The sequence below is a fragment of the Anomaloglossus baeobatrachus genome, chromosome 2 (assembly GCF_048569485.1).
Source record: "Anomaloglossus baeobatrachus isolate aAnoBae1 chromosome 2, aAnoBae1.hap1, whole genome shotgun sequence".
NCBI classification, from domain to species: Eukaryota; Metazoa; Chordata; class Amphibia; order Anura; family Aromobatidae; genus Anomaloglossus; species Anomaloglossus baeobatrachus.
In genome coordinates, this window is record NC_134354.1 from 43,215,655 (window position 1) to 43,231,512 (window position 15,858).

General features: G+C 53.0%; 1 protein-coding gene across 1 annotated transcript in view; it reads right to left on the bottom strand.

The window, feature by feature from the left end:
* Positions 1-12,543, bottom strand: part of LOC142290928 (interleukin-10 receptor subunit beta-like) — a 46,271-nt gene extending 33,728 nt beyond the window's left edge. Inside the window, exon 1 of the mRNA XM_075335021.1 lies at positions 12,378-12,543. Coding sequence (XP_075191136.1) covers positions 12,378-12,426 — 49 coding nt within the window. The 5' untranslated portion in view covers positions 12,427-12,543. The remainder of the gene's footprint in view (positions 1-12,377) is intronic.
* Positions 12,544-15,858: the final 3,315 nt, after the last annotated feature.

Here is a 15,858-nt window from a genome sequence, read left to right on the forward strand (position 1 = left end):
CGGATCCGGACCCACTGCGTGGCTCGAGGGATCCTCCGGACCCGGGGGTCTCACGGACACGCCAAATAAAACGGGGGATACGTAGTTGTACGGCCTTAGCCGTATTCAGTTAATGACGCCACCCACGGAATGTGGTGAAGTGGGACACTACCGCTGCCGTTGCGGGACACCTGGGGAAGATGTAGTGGCAGCTAGATGTTAACCCCTCAATGGGTAGGGATGGTTGCTCCGGGGCCCAATATATCTGTGCAGGGTATGGTGGTGGCAAGGGTCTGCGTGCCAGAACGTACCAGGGGGGATGTTTGGTTACTCACACTGAAATGAATCACACCAGTCTTTTGGTAAACCAAGGTGCTGGTGGCCGGCCGCCGCGGCCGGTTGTACTTCTGGTTTCCCACCCGGGCTGGTGGTTGCCGTCTGTTCCTCTGCACTAGTGTGTTGTAGATGTGGACTTCCCGGTCTGAAACGCTGGGAGTCCGCTCCCGGCCTTTTGCGTACCTGACAAGCCGTGCCCGCTGATGCTGAACCGTGGGATCTATGGGCCCTGGCGGTGCCCTATCCCTCTCTGTGAGTGGTTGTCTGTTTTCGGGACTTTAGTTGGGACAGGACCTAAAATCCTGCCCTCAATTGGTTAATTATCTAGGCCGTTGGTTTCGGTCCTGGATTCAGGGTCCAAGTACCCCCTTTGTGGTCGGTTTCCGGGTCGGGTCTTTGGTGTCGGCACCGGCGGGCTCCAGCCCTGTCCCGGTCCACCTCAGATCTCCGGCTGCCGTCTTCCCGTCGCCTGCTGACGGAGACCATCGTCTCTCACCTAGTCAAGGTACGAGGGCTCCGACCCTGGCACCGGTCAACTTGAACTTCGCCTCTGCTGGAGCTACACCTAGCTCCAGCCTTCCACTCCTCTCAACTTGACCTCTAGACTTTATCTCTTGAGTTTCCCGCCCCGAGCTGTCTAGACCCCTAGGTGGGTGTTCTCTAACCGCCTGGTCCCGCCCACTGGTGTGTCTGTCCTTCCCTAAGGGGGGGCGACTAGGGTTTCAGGTCGGCTGTGTGGAACCCTGTGGGGAAAGGTGTTGTGCGGGGGCCTATCTGTGACTACCTGGTGTTGCCAGGGTGTCACACTTGCGTTTAATCGTAACGGCGTTATTTCACTTGGCTAGTCTGCCCCATTAGCATGCTAGTACGCCACTCTGTGCGTGCTAACATGCTAATCAATGTGCAGCATCAGAGACATGGTCGCTCTCACCTCTGCTGCTATGACGCCCTGGCAAAACCAGGTTGTCACAGGAGACTGCATCCCTCTCCAGATGCAGGATCCCCTCCTCTTTGGGCCTTCCAACACAAACCTCACACAGGTACAACACCTGCCACAAAACCCTAGTCACCCCCCCAAGACAATAGGGACACACCAGTGGGCGGGGCCAGGCATATGGTGACGCCCACCTAGGGTTTCTGAGGTGTCAGGGGTGGGAAAGCAGATAGAACAGTGTAGACAGTTGAAGTGAGAGGACGGTGAAGTAGTGGTCAGGGGTTGGAACCCCGGACTACTGGACTACCAGACCTGACTAGGTGGCAGACGGCAGAGCAGGGCCACAGGCAACGGAAATCCGGTTGCGGGAGACCTTAAGTGGACCGGGGCAGGGCTGTAGCCCGCTGGTACCGACAGCGGGAATCCGGTCCGGTGGCCGTGCACAATTGGGGTACCTGGACCCTAGGACGAGGACCGCTTCAAGCATGTTTCCATTCAACCAGCAGGGAACAAGATTTCAAGTCTTGTCCCACCGACAGCCCAGATAGAGCGAGACGGAAGCCCAACATGGGGGATAGGGCGTCTGCAACTGCCTGTTAAGATCCCAAGGGTCAGTTCTCACGGGCCACAGCTCCCAAAGCAAAGACACCGGGAGTGGACTTACCCCGTTTAATGCGGACTAGTCAACACACAAGACAAAAACACAGAAGTGCAGGAGGAAGGGCCCCTGTCCTGTCTACCGGTGTGCGGGACCCGAGCACACCCCTCCAGAGGCTACTGGTATCCGGCACTTGGTTTATTACCTGGACTGTGTGTGGCTTTATTTTCAACCGTGAGTACACCGGTATCACCACCTCCACAGACTGTGCCCCAGTCCTCCATCCCACCAACACTTGGGCCCCGGGACAACACCTCCCCTACCCATGGAGGGGATACTATCTTGCTGGCCCACTCCATCAGCCCCGGGCACTCCATATCAAGGCAGCGGTGGTGTCACCAACCATCACCCCAACCCACGGGTGGCGTCACTGTCAAAACTCTCCCCTGTAAATAGCCCCCTTTATGCTGTTGTGGGTGATGGGCTGCTGCACGAACCCGGGTCCAGTCCCCACTTGAGCCACGACCCCCCCGAGCGTCTCGAGTAGCCCCCGTTGCCGGGGTCCGTGCTCCCGCCCGCAACACTGTCACCGCGGTCGACGCTGGTTTTCGTCTTAGTGAGCATGATCAGAAGTATGGTTACTTATGATCATGTGCACTGCCCGGCGTCTCATACAGTGACAACGGACACAGGTACACATGTCACTGCTGATGATGACTTTGGGCAATGGGCATTGAATAGCATGTTAGCACGCCCCTGTGGGAGTGCTAAGAGGGCGGAATGAGTGCCGGAACTAACACCCTTGCATTGCGACTGTATCGCCCAGGGTTATGGGGTACTCGGTTCCGGGCAGTTTGCAATTGGGGAATGTCACTTTGGTGGCCGTTGCCCGGTTCTGTGTCCTGGGTGCTTTTTTAAAGGGGAATATTTACAAGGGAGATTAAAGTTATTTGTGTGACGCCACCTGCGGGTCGCGGTTAGGATTGTGGAACCACGGCTGCAGAGTTGATTATCCCCCAGGGCTGGTGGTAATGGCAGCTGTGGTGGTAGGTGGTATGGTGTATGATAGAGTAATAAGGGAGGCCACATCGGGGGTTGCAATTAACAGTCTCTACTCATTCTTGACCTTTGGACGGCTGGTTCAGGTTCCTGTATTGCCAGTGCCAGTGGATGACTCGGTTGCTCTGTCCCCGGCACTCTCAATGTGGTTGGGTCCCCATAGCATAGAGTGGTTTGGGGCCCGACTGTCCCTTTTTAGTGGTAGCAGTCTCTTTGTCCATACGGCGGGCAGTGTGGACCCTGTAGGGCTGGTCTGTGTCCCGAACCCTGATCCTTGATTTACTGCTGATGCCCCCAAATCTGTGGGTCAGTGAGGTCCGTGAAGGTCCCCTCACTGTGCAGGTAATTGCGAGTTCGTCTGAAACTGTCGCCTGACCAAGGGCCCTGTGCCTCGTGCGTGCTCTAGTCCCAGCAGTACTCGGGTGTACCTGCCCTGGCGACCACTCTCCTGTGACCCCGGGTCACCGTTACACGACCCAGCTCGAAGCACCTCTTTCCTCTTTCACTACTACTCAGGTATCCCTCAGTCCCCTCCCACCAGTCCTTCTCATCTGGCTCCGCCCTCTAGGTGGCCATTCCCTTGTCTCTGACTAACCAATTGCCCCTGGAGGGAGTGGTAACTAGGATTTGGTGTGTGTTGGTGTATCTGGCACTGGTGTTCCAGGTCCCAGGGGGTAGGTCCTGCATCCCCGGGAGCATGCAGTTCACAGTAGTGCCCTGAGTAGCTCAGGGGCGCTACATGACTATTTCCTGAGCTCATTAGCATATTATAAAGGATCTTTGGAAATACTTTTTCAAAACATCTCTTTATCTATGCTAGTGTATACAGGGACAGTTAGGCAGGGATTAGCAATATACACCCAGAACTGCTCGTGGTTCTGTATGCATATTGCACCTGACAGGTTCACTTTAATGTTGAAATCAGCGATTGACATGACATCACGCAGACGATCAACAAACATTGGAGTAGCGGCACAGACACATCACTGGACCCTGAGAAAGTGACTAAAAGCTCAGTCCTTTTATTTTAGAGAAATAATCCTTTAAAGAGGTAAACTTCTTTAGTTGGGAGCCTTGTTACAAAAGTGATAAATTCCGGCAACAGTGGGAGTTGAGCATCCACAGGTATTGAAGTGCAGTCCAGTGGTTTGAGGCCCAGTCCATGGGCCAGATAACTTTTGGAGATGTGAAAGTTTCAGGCTAACATTTAAGAGACAAGAAATGGTTGCCATTGATTGGGCAGCTACGGTTCAAGTGTATTAGGCTACTTTCACACATCCGGATTTTTGCTCTGCGGCACAATACGGCGTTCTGCAGAAAAACCGCAACCGGCTTTTGTAACGCCGGTTGCGTTTTTTTTTGCATAGACTTACATTAGTGCCGGATTGTGCCGCAGGGGCTTGCGTTCGGTCCGGTTTTTGCCGCATGCGGCAGATTTAGCCGATGCCGCGGCCGGATCGAACGTTCCCTGCAACGTTTTTTGCTCCGGCAAAAAACACCGCATCGCGCCGCATCCGGCCGCTGTGGCGCATTTTTCAATGCATACCTATGGAGGCCGGATGTGGCGCGATGCGGAAAAAAAACGCATCCGGTCGCCGCATGCGTTTTTTTCCACTGCGCATGCTCAGTAGCATGCCGCAACCGGAAAAAAACGGACGGGCCGCATGTAAAAACTTATGCAACGGATGCGGTGTTTTCGCCGCATCCGTTGCATAGTTTTCACAGCCGGATTGAGCCGCAGTGCTCAAACCGGATGTGTGAAAGTAGCCTTACTGTGAGTCAAGGAATGGAGCTGCCAGAGTCTAAGATGCCTAAAGTCTGGGGGCTTCTGTGGGTTAGGATGAATGGGGTCTCCGCATGATGGTGCCTAAGCTGAGACAGAGATAAGTATATTGGCTGAGAAATATAGTATAATAACCTGCCAATCAGCAAGTTATTGCACTATAGGGCCTTTAGTTTCTGAAACTGAAAAGAGACTCATCCTACACCAACTTTATAGTGAGTAGGGTTTAAGTTTTGCAATTCAACTTGTGTCTTCTGCCTACACCCCTTGCCAACAACATACCTTGGTGGGGCGACTACTACTAAATACCTAGCCTTCACCCATACCTAGATGTCAGTCATCCAAAAGGGACAAAGGTGAGTTAAGATGTTATGAAGCAGGTTCGGAAAAAGTTACCCAATAACTTAAATTCAAAACTTTTGCGAGTTTTATCTCATTTTATCTTCTTCGGTCATTCATCTCTAGGTTACAATAGTTTTACCATTTTAGATTCTCCAAAAGGACCTGATACACCTGACATATAGATATCTTGCCTCAATCCCCCATGCACTTGAAGGGTCAAATTAGTCAAATGTTCATGTGTCCTCCATTAGGAAAGCACAGTAATCCTCTCCCAGACTCATAGTTCCTACAGAACATAAGGATATGGCAAAAAAAATAAATAAAAAGAAAAAACACCTGCTCTTTATCTTCCCTGACATCATCTATTGGGGGTGAGTCGGGAGGCCTTAACACACAAAAGATGGCCGATTCCACCAAAATCTTCAGGTTCTGAAAACTTTTATCTATTAGTCTTATGACTAATAGATGACTTCAACACAAGCTGAACACAAGGGAGTCTCTCAGTTGGGTTCCTAATCTTCACCTTTTGTCATCATGATGTTTTTAGGTCCAAAACTTCCTACTTTGTGGGATGTCAAAGCTTGTTTTCCTCATAAAGATCTCCAATCTGTGAGAAACATCTTTTAAAATGGAATCTCTTAATATGTTGGGGTTTTATGAGAACTTTATTGTCATGGATTAGCCATAAATGACAATAGGGGGAATACCGTTTTGGTAATTATACGCTTATATATGTTTTTCTTATCTACTTCTTATCTGACAGGGGGTCAAAGTCATTGTTCTGCTTCAGGCTCTTCTTCCACCCCCAGGTCACTTCTGCTGTAAACATCCCTTGTGGTTTTATCGTGAATGTTTCTCATTGTGCTTGTTGTGGTATGACTAGTCACTGCAGTACATAGTCATTCCCATGAGCTCACTGAGTTACTTTAGCACTTGACATTGTATAGTTTTGTTATTAGCACTGTGTGGAGCTATTTTTGAGCACCATTACTGAACTATTTTTTTCCCTTCCAATAAATGCATCTTTCATCTTGATCTTATTCAGTCAATGCTGTGTAAAAACCACCCACATCTGATAGGCTCTAAAGGTCTGACAGAATACAACCCCATATGGTGGCAATTTCGGAGCTATCACATGACACTAGGCATATGGGATTGTTACGTATCTGTCCAAGATCCGGTCTTTGCTTCCCTCAGCCCAGTCCATTAAACTACGTTGTGCTCCATGTCAGGCTTTGCAGATGGCCTAGCGTGATCATAGGTGGGTCTACATGTGGCTCAACAAAACACACACCTGTGTCTTGGTACTAAGTTTTAGTTGTCTGTGCACGATGACCTGTTCCTGGTCTACTGGGACCTCTGCTACTTGTCTGTGGTCTCCAGAATGTTTCCTGTCTACCTGCAGCTTCTAGTATCTCTGCTACCTATCTGTGATCTCCAGGACGTTAACTGTCTGTTTGTGGCTTCCAGTACTTCTGGTGCCAGCCTCCTGTCTGCCTGTGGCTTCCAATAGCTCTGCTACCATCCTCCTGTCTGCAGCTTCCCGTATTTCTGCTACCAGCCTCCTGTCTGCCTGTGGCTTCCAATAGCTCTGCTACCACCCTCCTGTCTGCAGCTTCCCGTATCTCTGCTACCAGCCTCCTGTCTGCTTGTGGCTTCCAATAGCTCTGCTACCAGCCTCCTTTCTACCTGTGGATTCCAGTACCTCTACTACCGGCCTCCTGTCTGCCTGCAGTTTCCAGTACCTATGTTACCAGCCCCCTGTCTACCTGCGGCTCCCAGTACCTCTGCTACCAGCCTCCTGTCTGCCTGCGGCTTCCAGGACCTCTGCTACCAGCCTCCTGTCTGCCTGCGGCTTCCAGGACCTCTGCTATCAGCCTCCTGTCTGCCTGCGGCTTCCAGTACCTCTGCTACTGTGGCGCCCCTGACCTGGTCAGGCGCCACTGGGTACTGCACCCATGCTGAGGCAGTACTTTCAGGTAATCCAAAGGCTGGAATAGGGTGTGTACGCACAGACACATGGCAACCGGGTCTCCCACACCTTGAGAGGGGATCCTTGGGCAGACCCAAGAGGGGGCTTGCCTCCACATCTCAGCAAGGGGTGTAGTAGAGGGGCTGGAAGCTAAGTTGCAGAGGCTGTAAGGAAAGTAGGAGGAGCGAGCCAGTCTGGGGGATGGAGTGCGGCAGTTGCTAAGAAACACACACGGGCACCCTAGTCAGACCCTGCACGTGAAGTAGCTGTTAGCGGGGGAGACGGTTATCAGTCAGTCAGTCAGAAAGACACCTGAGGAGAGGTGTCGAGTACGGGGACTCCTGGTGACTAGGCACGCACGAGGAACAGGTCCCTAGAGTAGACGTCCATTTATTGATCTGCTAAACCTGCCAGTGAGGGGAACTACAAGAACCTCACCAACCATCTAGAGTCCAAGCCTCAGCAGCAACGAGGGGGCCCAAAAGGGGGATCGAGCCTGGAGACATCTCCCTTGGTCCACGCTGCCGACAAACGGTCCAAACAGGGGAGAAAAGGGAGTAGCGATGAATCCCACGGTAATTCAAGTCAGGGGTTATCCGAAACAAGAAGTGCTAGGAAGGCGAGTTAACGGTTACCCTTACACCAGCCTAAATGATACCTGGTTCCACCTGGTATCCAGTCAGTCAGGCCAGAGGTCCCCTCCACCATGGGGTAGTGGAGGAATTCAACTGCCGAACGGGGTATGGGTTTATTGTAGAGGCAGGGGTTAAAGAAGGCATCTTTGTGTCTCGGGGGTCACCCTGGTCTTGATCTATATGTGGGGGATGTAGTCGCGTTCACGAGACATAAGGGAGAAAGAGGCTGGTTTGCCTTGGACGTGGTACAGCTCAGACTCCACCCACATCGCTTCTACCAACATACCTGTTGCCAGATATACCCAAAAAGAAGACCCTGTGGCGTCCATGAAGGTGGAATGATGTCCCTGGGGCGACTGCAGGTGGGCACCACATTACCAGCCTCCTGTCTGCCTGCGGCTTCCAGAACCTCTGCTATCAGTCTCCTGTCTGCCTGCGGCTTCTAGTACTGCTTCTGTCTCCCATGTGCCTTGCCTGCCTGCTGTACCGATGCCCTTGGCCCGTGTGCCCACCTGGACCTTGACCCTGGAGGATTTACCCCACTAAAGCGGGCTTTACACGCTACAGTATATCTAACGATGTGTCGGCGGGGTCACGTCGTAAGTGACGCACATCCGGCATCGTTAGTGATATTGTAGCGTTTGAAACCTACATGCGATTGCGATTGTACGCAAAAACGTTGATCGCCCGCACGTCGTTCAATTACTAAAAATTGAACGTCAGGTTGTTCAATGTTCCCGAGGTAGCACACATCGCTGTGTGTGACACCCCGGGAACGATGAACTCAGCTTACCTGCGTCCCGCGGCTCCCGCCAGCAATGCGGAAGGAAGAAGGTGGGCGGGATGTTTACGTCCCGCTCATCTCCGCCCCACCGCTTCTATTGGCCGGCTGCCGTGTGACGTCGCTGTGACACCGAACGTCCCTCCCACTCCAGGAAGTGGATGTTCGCCGCCCACATCGAGGTCGTATGGAAGGTAAGTACATGTGACGGGAAATAATCGTTTGTGCGACACGGGCAACAAATAGAACGTGCCGCACATACGATGGGGGCGTGTCACATCGCATACAAGATCGTATGTGAAATTGACACGTGTAAAGCAGGCTTAAGTCAGCCAAACAAGATGATACACAAATAACATCAAAATCTTGAATACAAAAGCAATGGACCCCTTTTTGTAGTGTGACGCCCTGGACTAGCCAGGTAGTCACATACATACCAACATACACACCCCCACCCTAGACAGTTACACCAGTCAGACAAAAACCCTTGTTGCCTCCCTCCAGGGCCTGATGTCCACACCAGGTGGGGCGGAGCCAGGCGGTTGGCCCCACCCACCGAGGAGTTCACAGGCCTGAAGGCAAGAAAAGTGTCAGTTCAGTCTTGGAGGTGAAAGTGAGAGGAGTAAACACTTGAGGTGTCTGGGTAGGAGCCCAGGCACTGACAGCAAGGTTGGCAGACGGTGGTGACCGTCTGCAGGAGTTGGTGGAACTCCGCAGAGCCGTAAGGACCGGGGTCGGGCGTCGGCCCGCCGGTACCGGACCGGGGAATGGAGTGAAGCTAAGCACACAGACAGGGCCATCGTACCCTGACCAGGCTCGGAGCCGCCGTCAATAGTCAAATCCGAATGTGACAGGAACACCTGGCGTTTCCTAACAACCAAGTCCCGATTGAAGGCAACCGTCCACCCAGAGAGGATATACAGCCACCGCCACAGGCTAGAGATCCAAGGGCCAGCGCCTGCGGGCAAAACGGGCTCCTACGGCACCTATACGCCGGGGAGCGGACTACCGGTGGGCAACCACAGGAGTCAGAACATTTCTAAAAGGTGCAGGGAAAGACAGCCACCATCAGCTGTCCGGGGAGAGCACAACAACAACACTGCAGCCGGCTGCGGGACCTGTCCATCCGGCCGTTTTGGTTTACCAACGACTCTGTCAGTGATTGTCTGAGTGAGTACACCAGTGCCGTCCGGCACCGCGCCGTGCAGTCCCTGCACCTCAGCCATCCGGCCTCCCCGTTACACCACCGGGCCCCGGGATCACCAACCCCCTACCCACGGAGGGGACAACATCCTAGCTGCACCCTACCATCTCTCCCGGGATCCCCGTTACCAGCAGCGGTGGTGCCATCATCACCACATCCCGTGGGTGGCGTCACGAACAATCTCCCTAACCAAACCATCCCTTTTAACTCACGGGCGAGGAGCGCTGCTCGAGTCCCCGGGTCCGGTCCACCGCTCGAGCCACCGAGCAGCAGCAGCAGAAACTCCGGACCCGAGTGTGGTGAGCGTGTCCCCACCGGCCGTGACAGTAGCAGTGGGTGGGACCAGTGCTCATATTTTAGGAATATAAAACATACACATGCAGCGAGACCATATTTATACAGGATGCACTTAGTCCAGGCACTTAAGGGGGCCCATAAGGTCACTCTTACCTTTATCAGGAGACCAGGCCCAAAAATGATGCATTATTGTTACAATTTGTGTATTGGGGCCCAGCAGCTTTAGATTACACCTGCACATCTGATTCAGTTGTCTCTTTATATGTTACTGGAAAATTTAATTAGACTACACCATACTTACAAACTCTCCCGAAAGTCCAAGAGAACATTATAGAAGTCAAGAAGGACTCCTGGACCACTTGACAAAGCTCTATTCTGCGCACTGAACCCTCTTGAATCTTTCCATAACATAAAGCATTACGTTTGTGTGGCGCCCTGGACAAGCCAGGTCGTCACAGGTACTACACCAACACACTATACACCCCGGCTAGGCACACCGAAGCCAAACACAAATCCTTGTTGCCGTCCTCCAGGGGCTGATATCCACACCAGGGGGTGGGCCAGGCGGTTGGTCCCGCCCACCGAGGAGTTCACAGTCCTGGAGGCGGGAAAGGTTTTCAGAACAGATTTGGAGAGGAAAGTGGTAGCAGAGGAGACTGACCGTGTCCGGGTGTGTGGCCCGGGCACTCAGCAAGGTTGGCAGACGGTGGTGACCATCTGCAGGAGAGGCTGATGGAGTGAACCGTACAGACCGGGGACGGGCGGTGGCCCGCCGGTACCGGATCGGGGAGTGAAGAGAAGCCAGCACCATCCGGCACGGCCTACGGACCCCGACCAGGCTAGGAGTCGCCGTAAAACCGGTCAAATCCGTTAGCGAAGGGAACCTCCGGGGTTTCCCAGCAGCCAAGACCCGATTGAAGACAACAGCTCACACCGTAGAGGGAAACACAGTCACCGCCAAGGCTAAAGTTCCCAGGGCCAGAGCCTGCGGGCAAAAGGGGATCCCTCAGCATCCATCCAAGCTGGGGAGCGGGTTACCGGTGGGAAGCCATTGGAACCGTAAACACAACACAGGTGCAGGGAAAGGCAGTCACCATCAACCTACCGGGAGGAGAACAACCGCAGCCGCCTGTGGGACCCGTCCATCCAGCCGTTTGTTTGACCAGAGACTCTGTGTGAATTACTGGGTGAGTGAGTACCACCGTGCCGTGCGGCACAGCGCTGCCCCCGCGACCCTGCACCTCACCAGGCCCCATAACCCGCCTGTCATCCCTCACCCCTCACCGGGCCCCAGGACAACCAACCCCCCTACCCACGGAGGGGAGAACCAACATCCAAGCTGCTCCCTGTCATCGCTCCCGGGATCCCCGTCCAGAGCAGCGGTGGTGTCACAACTTCACCACAACCGTGGGTGGCGTCACGGACAATATCCCCCAAACCACACACCAATCCCTCCTTTTCACTCACGGGCGAGGAACGCCGCTCGAGACCCCGGGATCCGGCCCACCGCTCGAGCAACCACCGAGCAGCAGCAGCAGCAGCAGTAGCCGGTCCTGAGCAGTGGGTGAGCGCAGCGTCCCCTCCTCCGCCCGCGACTTTTGGAAGATGCGTAATGTCGGGTGGCACCCTTATCAGTTGAAGCCTTGGCACTCAAAACGCTCAATGAAAGGGGTGGAAAATGGGGTTAGAAGGGGCAAGGCCTGTAAACGGGGTGTAGTTACAGGAAGAACTATTTGAGAAACTCATCAGGAACCCCCAGAAGACCAACTAGTTGTCGAGTAGGGGATATACCCAGTTTTTTTTCAAACACTCAAGTGGAAAATATACCAAATTATGTAGCTTGGGCGGCAAAATTAATGATTTTGCATTGGGGCCCAACAGCTTCATGTTACGTCAATGGAGGATAGATAAGTTTTAAGAGCATAACCTAATACTAAACAGTGGGGTAGGTTTAATAATACTACCCTTAGGCTGGAGACACATGAGCTAAATCATATGCATAATTTTGGGATTCATTTTTAGCACACGTGAACTCGTCTAACAAGTTCCAACTAGGAAAACCACGCAGACGATAACCACATCATGAAACCTCGGCAATTCATGGCAAAGTGCGACAGAATACTTCTCAGCACGACACATGGTAGCTGGTGTGAACCCACCCTAGAGCTAGAGGGGTCCGAAGAGGCAGAAGCTGCGCCAAATTTATCATCGGGGTTCCCCATAACGATTGCACAAACTAATTTATGCCACTTTTTAAAACTGTCCGGACAGGCGTAAAAAGTGTCTAAAACACATCATAAATTTGGTGCAAACTGTATATATAAATTTTTAGCGCACAGTTTTGTACATTTTTCCATGTGAACTGGCTGATTTGCCACAAAGGGACAAGTCGGTGATATGTCACCTGTAGATCGCTCCTAGTTTACTGGAAATGACGCCCTGAATGATACAACTCACCTGGAATCCAGCAGCAGATGAAAATAAGCAGCGCATAGTGATAGTCCATGATCCGCTCTGGGGTCCTTTGTGCCGTACAGTGCGTCACATCATGTACTGACACCCACTGTAACGACACTCAGTTACTTCCTCATTTTTCAGTTCTGGGGAATATACACAGTTACAGGAAAACACTACAAAGCAATACACAGAAGGGAGGAGACTGCTGACAGCTCTTTACAGTCTCCTGTGTACTCAGCCCACAGGTTGTGCAAGTCCATGCGAGAGCCGGGAGGAGTGCCGAAATCACATGCTCTGCGGTGTATACTGTATATATAGAGTGCGAAAGTCACCTGTAATCTCACACGACCTATAGTTGGTTACGCATGTCATACTCAGTGTCAGGCAGGGGCCCGGAATCGCTGATAACACTGGCACTGATCAACTACATGCAAATATTACATTCACAAATTTACCTATGCTTCTGTATATACTGGATGGTTTGTAAAATGAATGATGAGTTGCTTCCTTTGTCTTGTCATTGGGAAACAAGTGTATTGTGCAAATACTAATCATATTTGGGGAGTTAAGTGACGTACTACTGCAAGGAGGCCCACTAGAGGATTCTCCTGCTCTCCTATGGGCCAGTCTGAGCCTGGTCATGCTATTTATACATTACAATTCCGGCCCATAGATCTTAACAGCTTATTTACATATTAAGAAAAATGTGGATTATTCTGGAGTAAGACATTATGTGACGCCCCTGGACTATCAGGTCGTCACAGGGTATTGCACAATCTTACCTTCCGTGCAATATACACCTCCTTCTTGGTTATGGGTCCCCAACTACATGGTGTTGCCTACATCAGCTAATCAAATCCTAGGTATACTCGGCACCACACCCACCAAGCACACCAATGGACGGCCTGAGTGGAATAGGGTTGCCCACTCAGGGGGTTGGAAAGGGGAGGTCAGGAGTGTCAGGAGGAGTGTTGTGTTGGAAGTGAAGGAGAGAGGAGGTCAGGAGCAGGACTCCTAGGAAGTTATCTAGGTAGCAGGCGGTGGTCTGGGCCTAGAGGAGCTGGACACCCGGTCGCAGGGGATTGTGGCAAGGGGCACGGAACTGTCGAGGAGGACAGCCGGCGGCCTTGCACCATCACCGGGCTGAGACCAGGGCATGACGGGGTATGTGGACCCTAGGTCAGGGAGTAGCTTCAGGCAACGTGACAATTTACCCAATGAGAATGGAGCCTTCAATATCCGCTCTCCACCCACTCCAAAATCAGGGTACTAGCGCAACGAGGGGGATAGTACTTTCCACTAAAACAGTCCAGGAAATCCCAAGCATGAACCCTGAGAGCAAGCTCCCGCACTTAGCCATAGTGGGGAGCGGGATCCAGCAAGTTCCATACTACCGGGACCAACAGAGAAGTAAACTTAGTGCCAGGAGTCAGGTCACGGATCACCAGGCAACACCATCGGGGACGGGACCCGAACTAGCTCACCTCAGCGGCATCGTTGTCCAGAACTTTGGTTTACCCAGTTGTCGGTGTCAGCTTAATGGACTGAGTGAGTACACAAGTGACCCCCTTCACTCCCCACAGCACTCCCCAAACACCATTCCCCGTCCATCACCCTCAGGTACTCCCAACGGCAGCAGTGGTACTCCAAATTACCACATACCACGCGTGGCGTCACAAATTCTAACACAATCCCTTGTAAATACCCCCGTCATTTGAGTGGCCGCACGACCCCCGGGTCCGGAGACGCTCGAGCCACTGAGAACCTGGATCCGAGCAGCTCCGGCTGCTGCCACGGGGGCGGCACAATTATATCACAGATGTCAAGGTATCATTTCCTAAAACTTTCTTCATGCATATAGATGGCTTAGAAGGACTGATCCTACAGACAGATCCCTTTAAAGCCAAGAGGGACTTTAAAAGATTGATCACAATTTCAGAACTGCTATTGTCGCGGGCGGAGGAGGGGACGCCGCGCTCTCCCACTGCTCGGGTCCGGCTGCCGCTGCTGCCGCGGCCTGCTGCTGCTCGGTGGCTCGAGCGATGGGCCGGATCCCGGGGACTCTAGCGGCGCTCCTCGCCCGTGAGTGAAAGGGGTTTGGTTGTGGGGATTGTTTATTGTCCGTGACGCCACCCACGGTTGTGGTGATTAGGTGAACACCACCGCTGCTCTGGCTGGGGATCCCGGGAGTGGTGGTATGGAGCAGCCAGTTGTTGATTTGCCCCTCCGTGGGTAGGGGATTGGTGGTCCTGGGGCCCAGTGATGGGGGTTGGGATGGTGGACAGGCGGGTTATGGGGCCTGTGGAGGTGCAGGGGCGCAGGGGCAGCGCAGTGCCGCACGACACAGTTCTCGGTAAACAAACGGCTGGTTAGACGGGTCCCTCGGACGGTTGCGGTGCTGTTGTTCCCTGCAGTTGACGGTGACGGTCTCTTCCCTGCACCTAAGTGTAGTCTGTTGGTAGCGATGGATTCCCACCGGTAACCCGCTCCCCAGCCTGGATATGGGCTGGAGGAGCCCCACTCTTGCCCGCAGGCGCTGGCCCTGGGAAACTGGTGCCTTGGCGGTGGCGGTGTCTCCCCTTAACGGTCGGACTGTTGCCTTCAATCGGGACTTAGTTGTTGGGAGACAGTCGTCCCCTTCACTGACGGATTTGGCAAATTATGGCGACTCCCAGCCTTGCCGGGATCCGAAAGGCCCCTGCCCTGGTGCTGACTGTTCTTCGTATACCGCTCCGGTACCGCCGGGTCACCACCCGTCCACGGTCCTTTCGGCAACCTCCGAGCAATCTCTCCTGCAGACGGTCACCGCCGTCTGCCAACCTTGCTGTCTCAGTCCGGGGCACACACCCGGACCAACTTCAGGCTTCTTGCTGTCACTTTCTTCACTTTCTACTTTTCCTCCTTCCACTTCACTGTTTACTCCTCACACTTTCAACTCTCCAGCTAATCTGCCTGGTTTTCCCGCCTCCAGGGCTGTGAACTCCTCGGTGGGTGGAGCCAACCGCCTGGCCCACCCCCTGGTGTGGACACCAGCCCCTGGAGGAAGGCAACAAGGATTTTAGTTTTGACTTTGTGTGTACCTGCAGGGAATGTGGGGTGCGTGTGGTGTTGTGACCGGTGACCCTGGCTTGTCCAGGGCGTCACACTATCAGAGTGTGAATTAATGTTAAATTGTTCCCTGTGACCCTCCTGTAATATTGTCCACCTTTTTCTGGAGATTAGTTCCATGTGCTTTTGTTTATATCTTCTAGGCATCCCAATCTGAGGGGTTTTTTTCTTAAAATGATTTGTCCACAACTAAAGTATTAAGGTCGTTATTAGTGATGAGCGAGCGTGCTAGTGACACACCCTTAGGGCTATGGGGTACTCGGTTCCGGGCCCTGTTTCACTGGGAGACGTCACGGGTATGGCCGATGCCCGGTTACGTGACCCTGGGGGTCGCTTTTAAAAAGGGGGTTATATACAGGGAAATATAATAAAA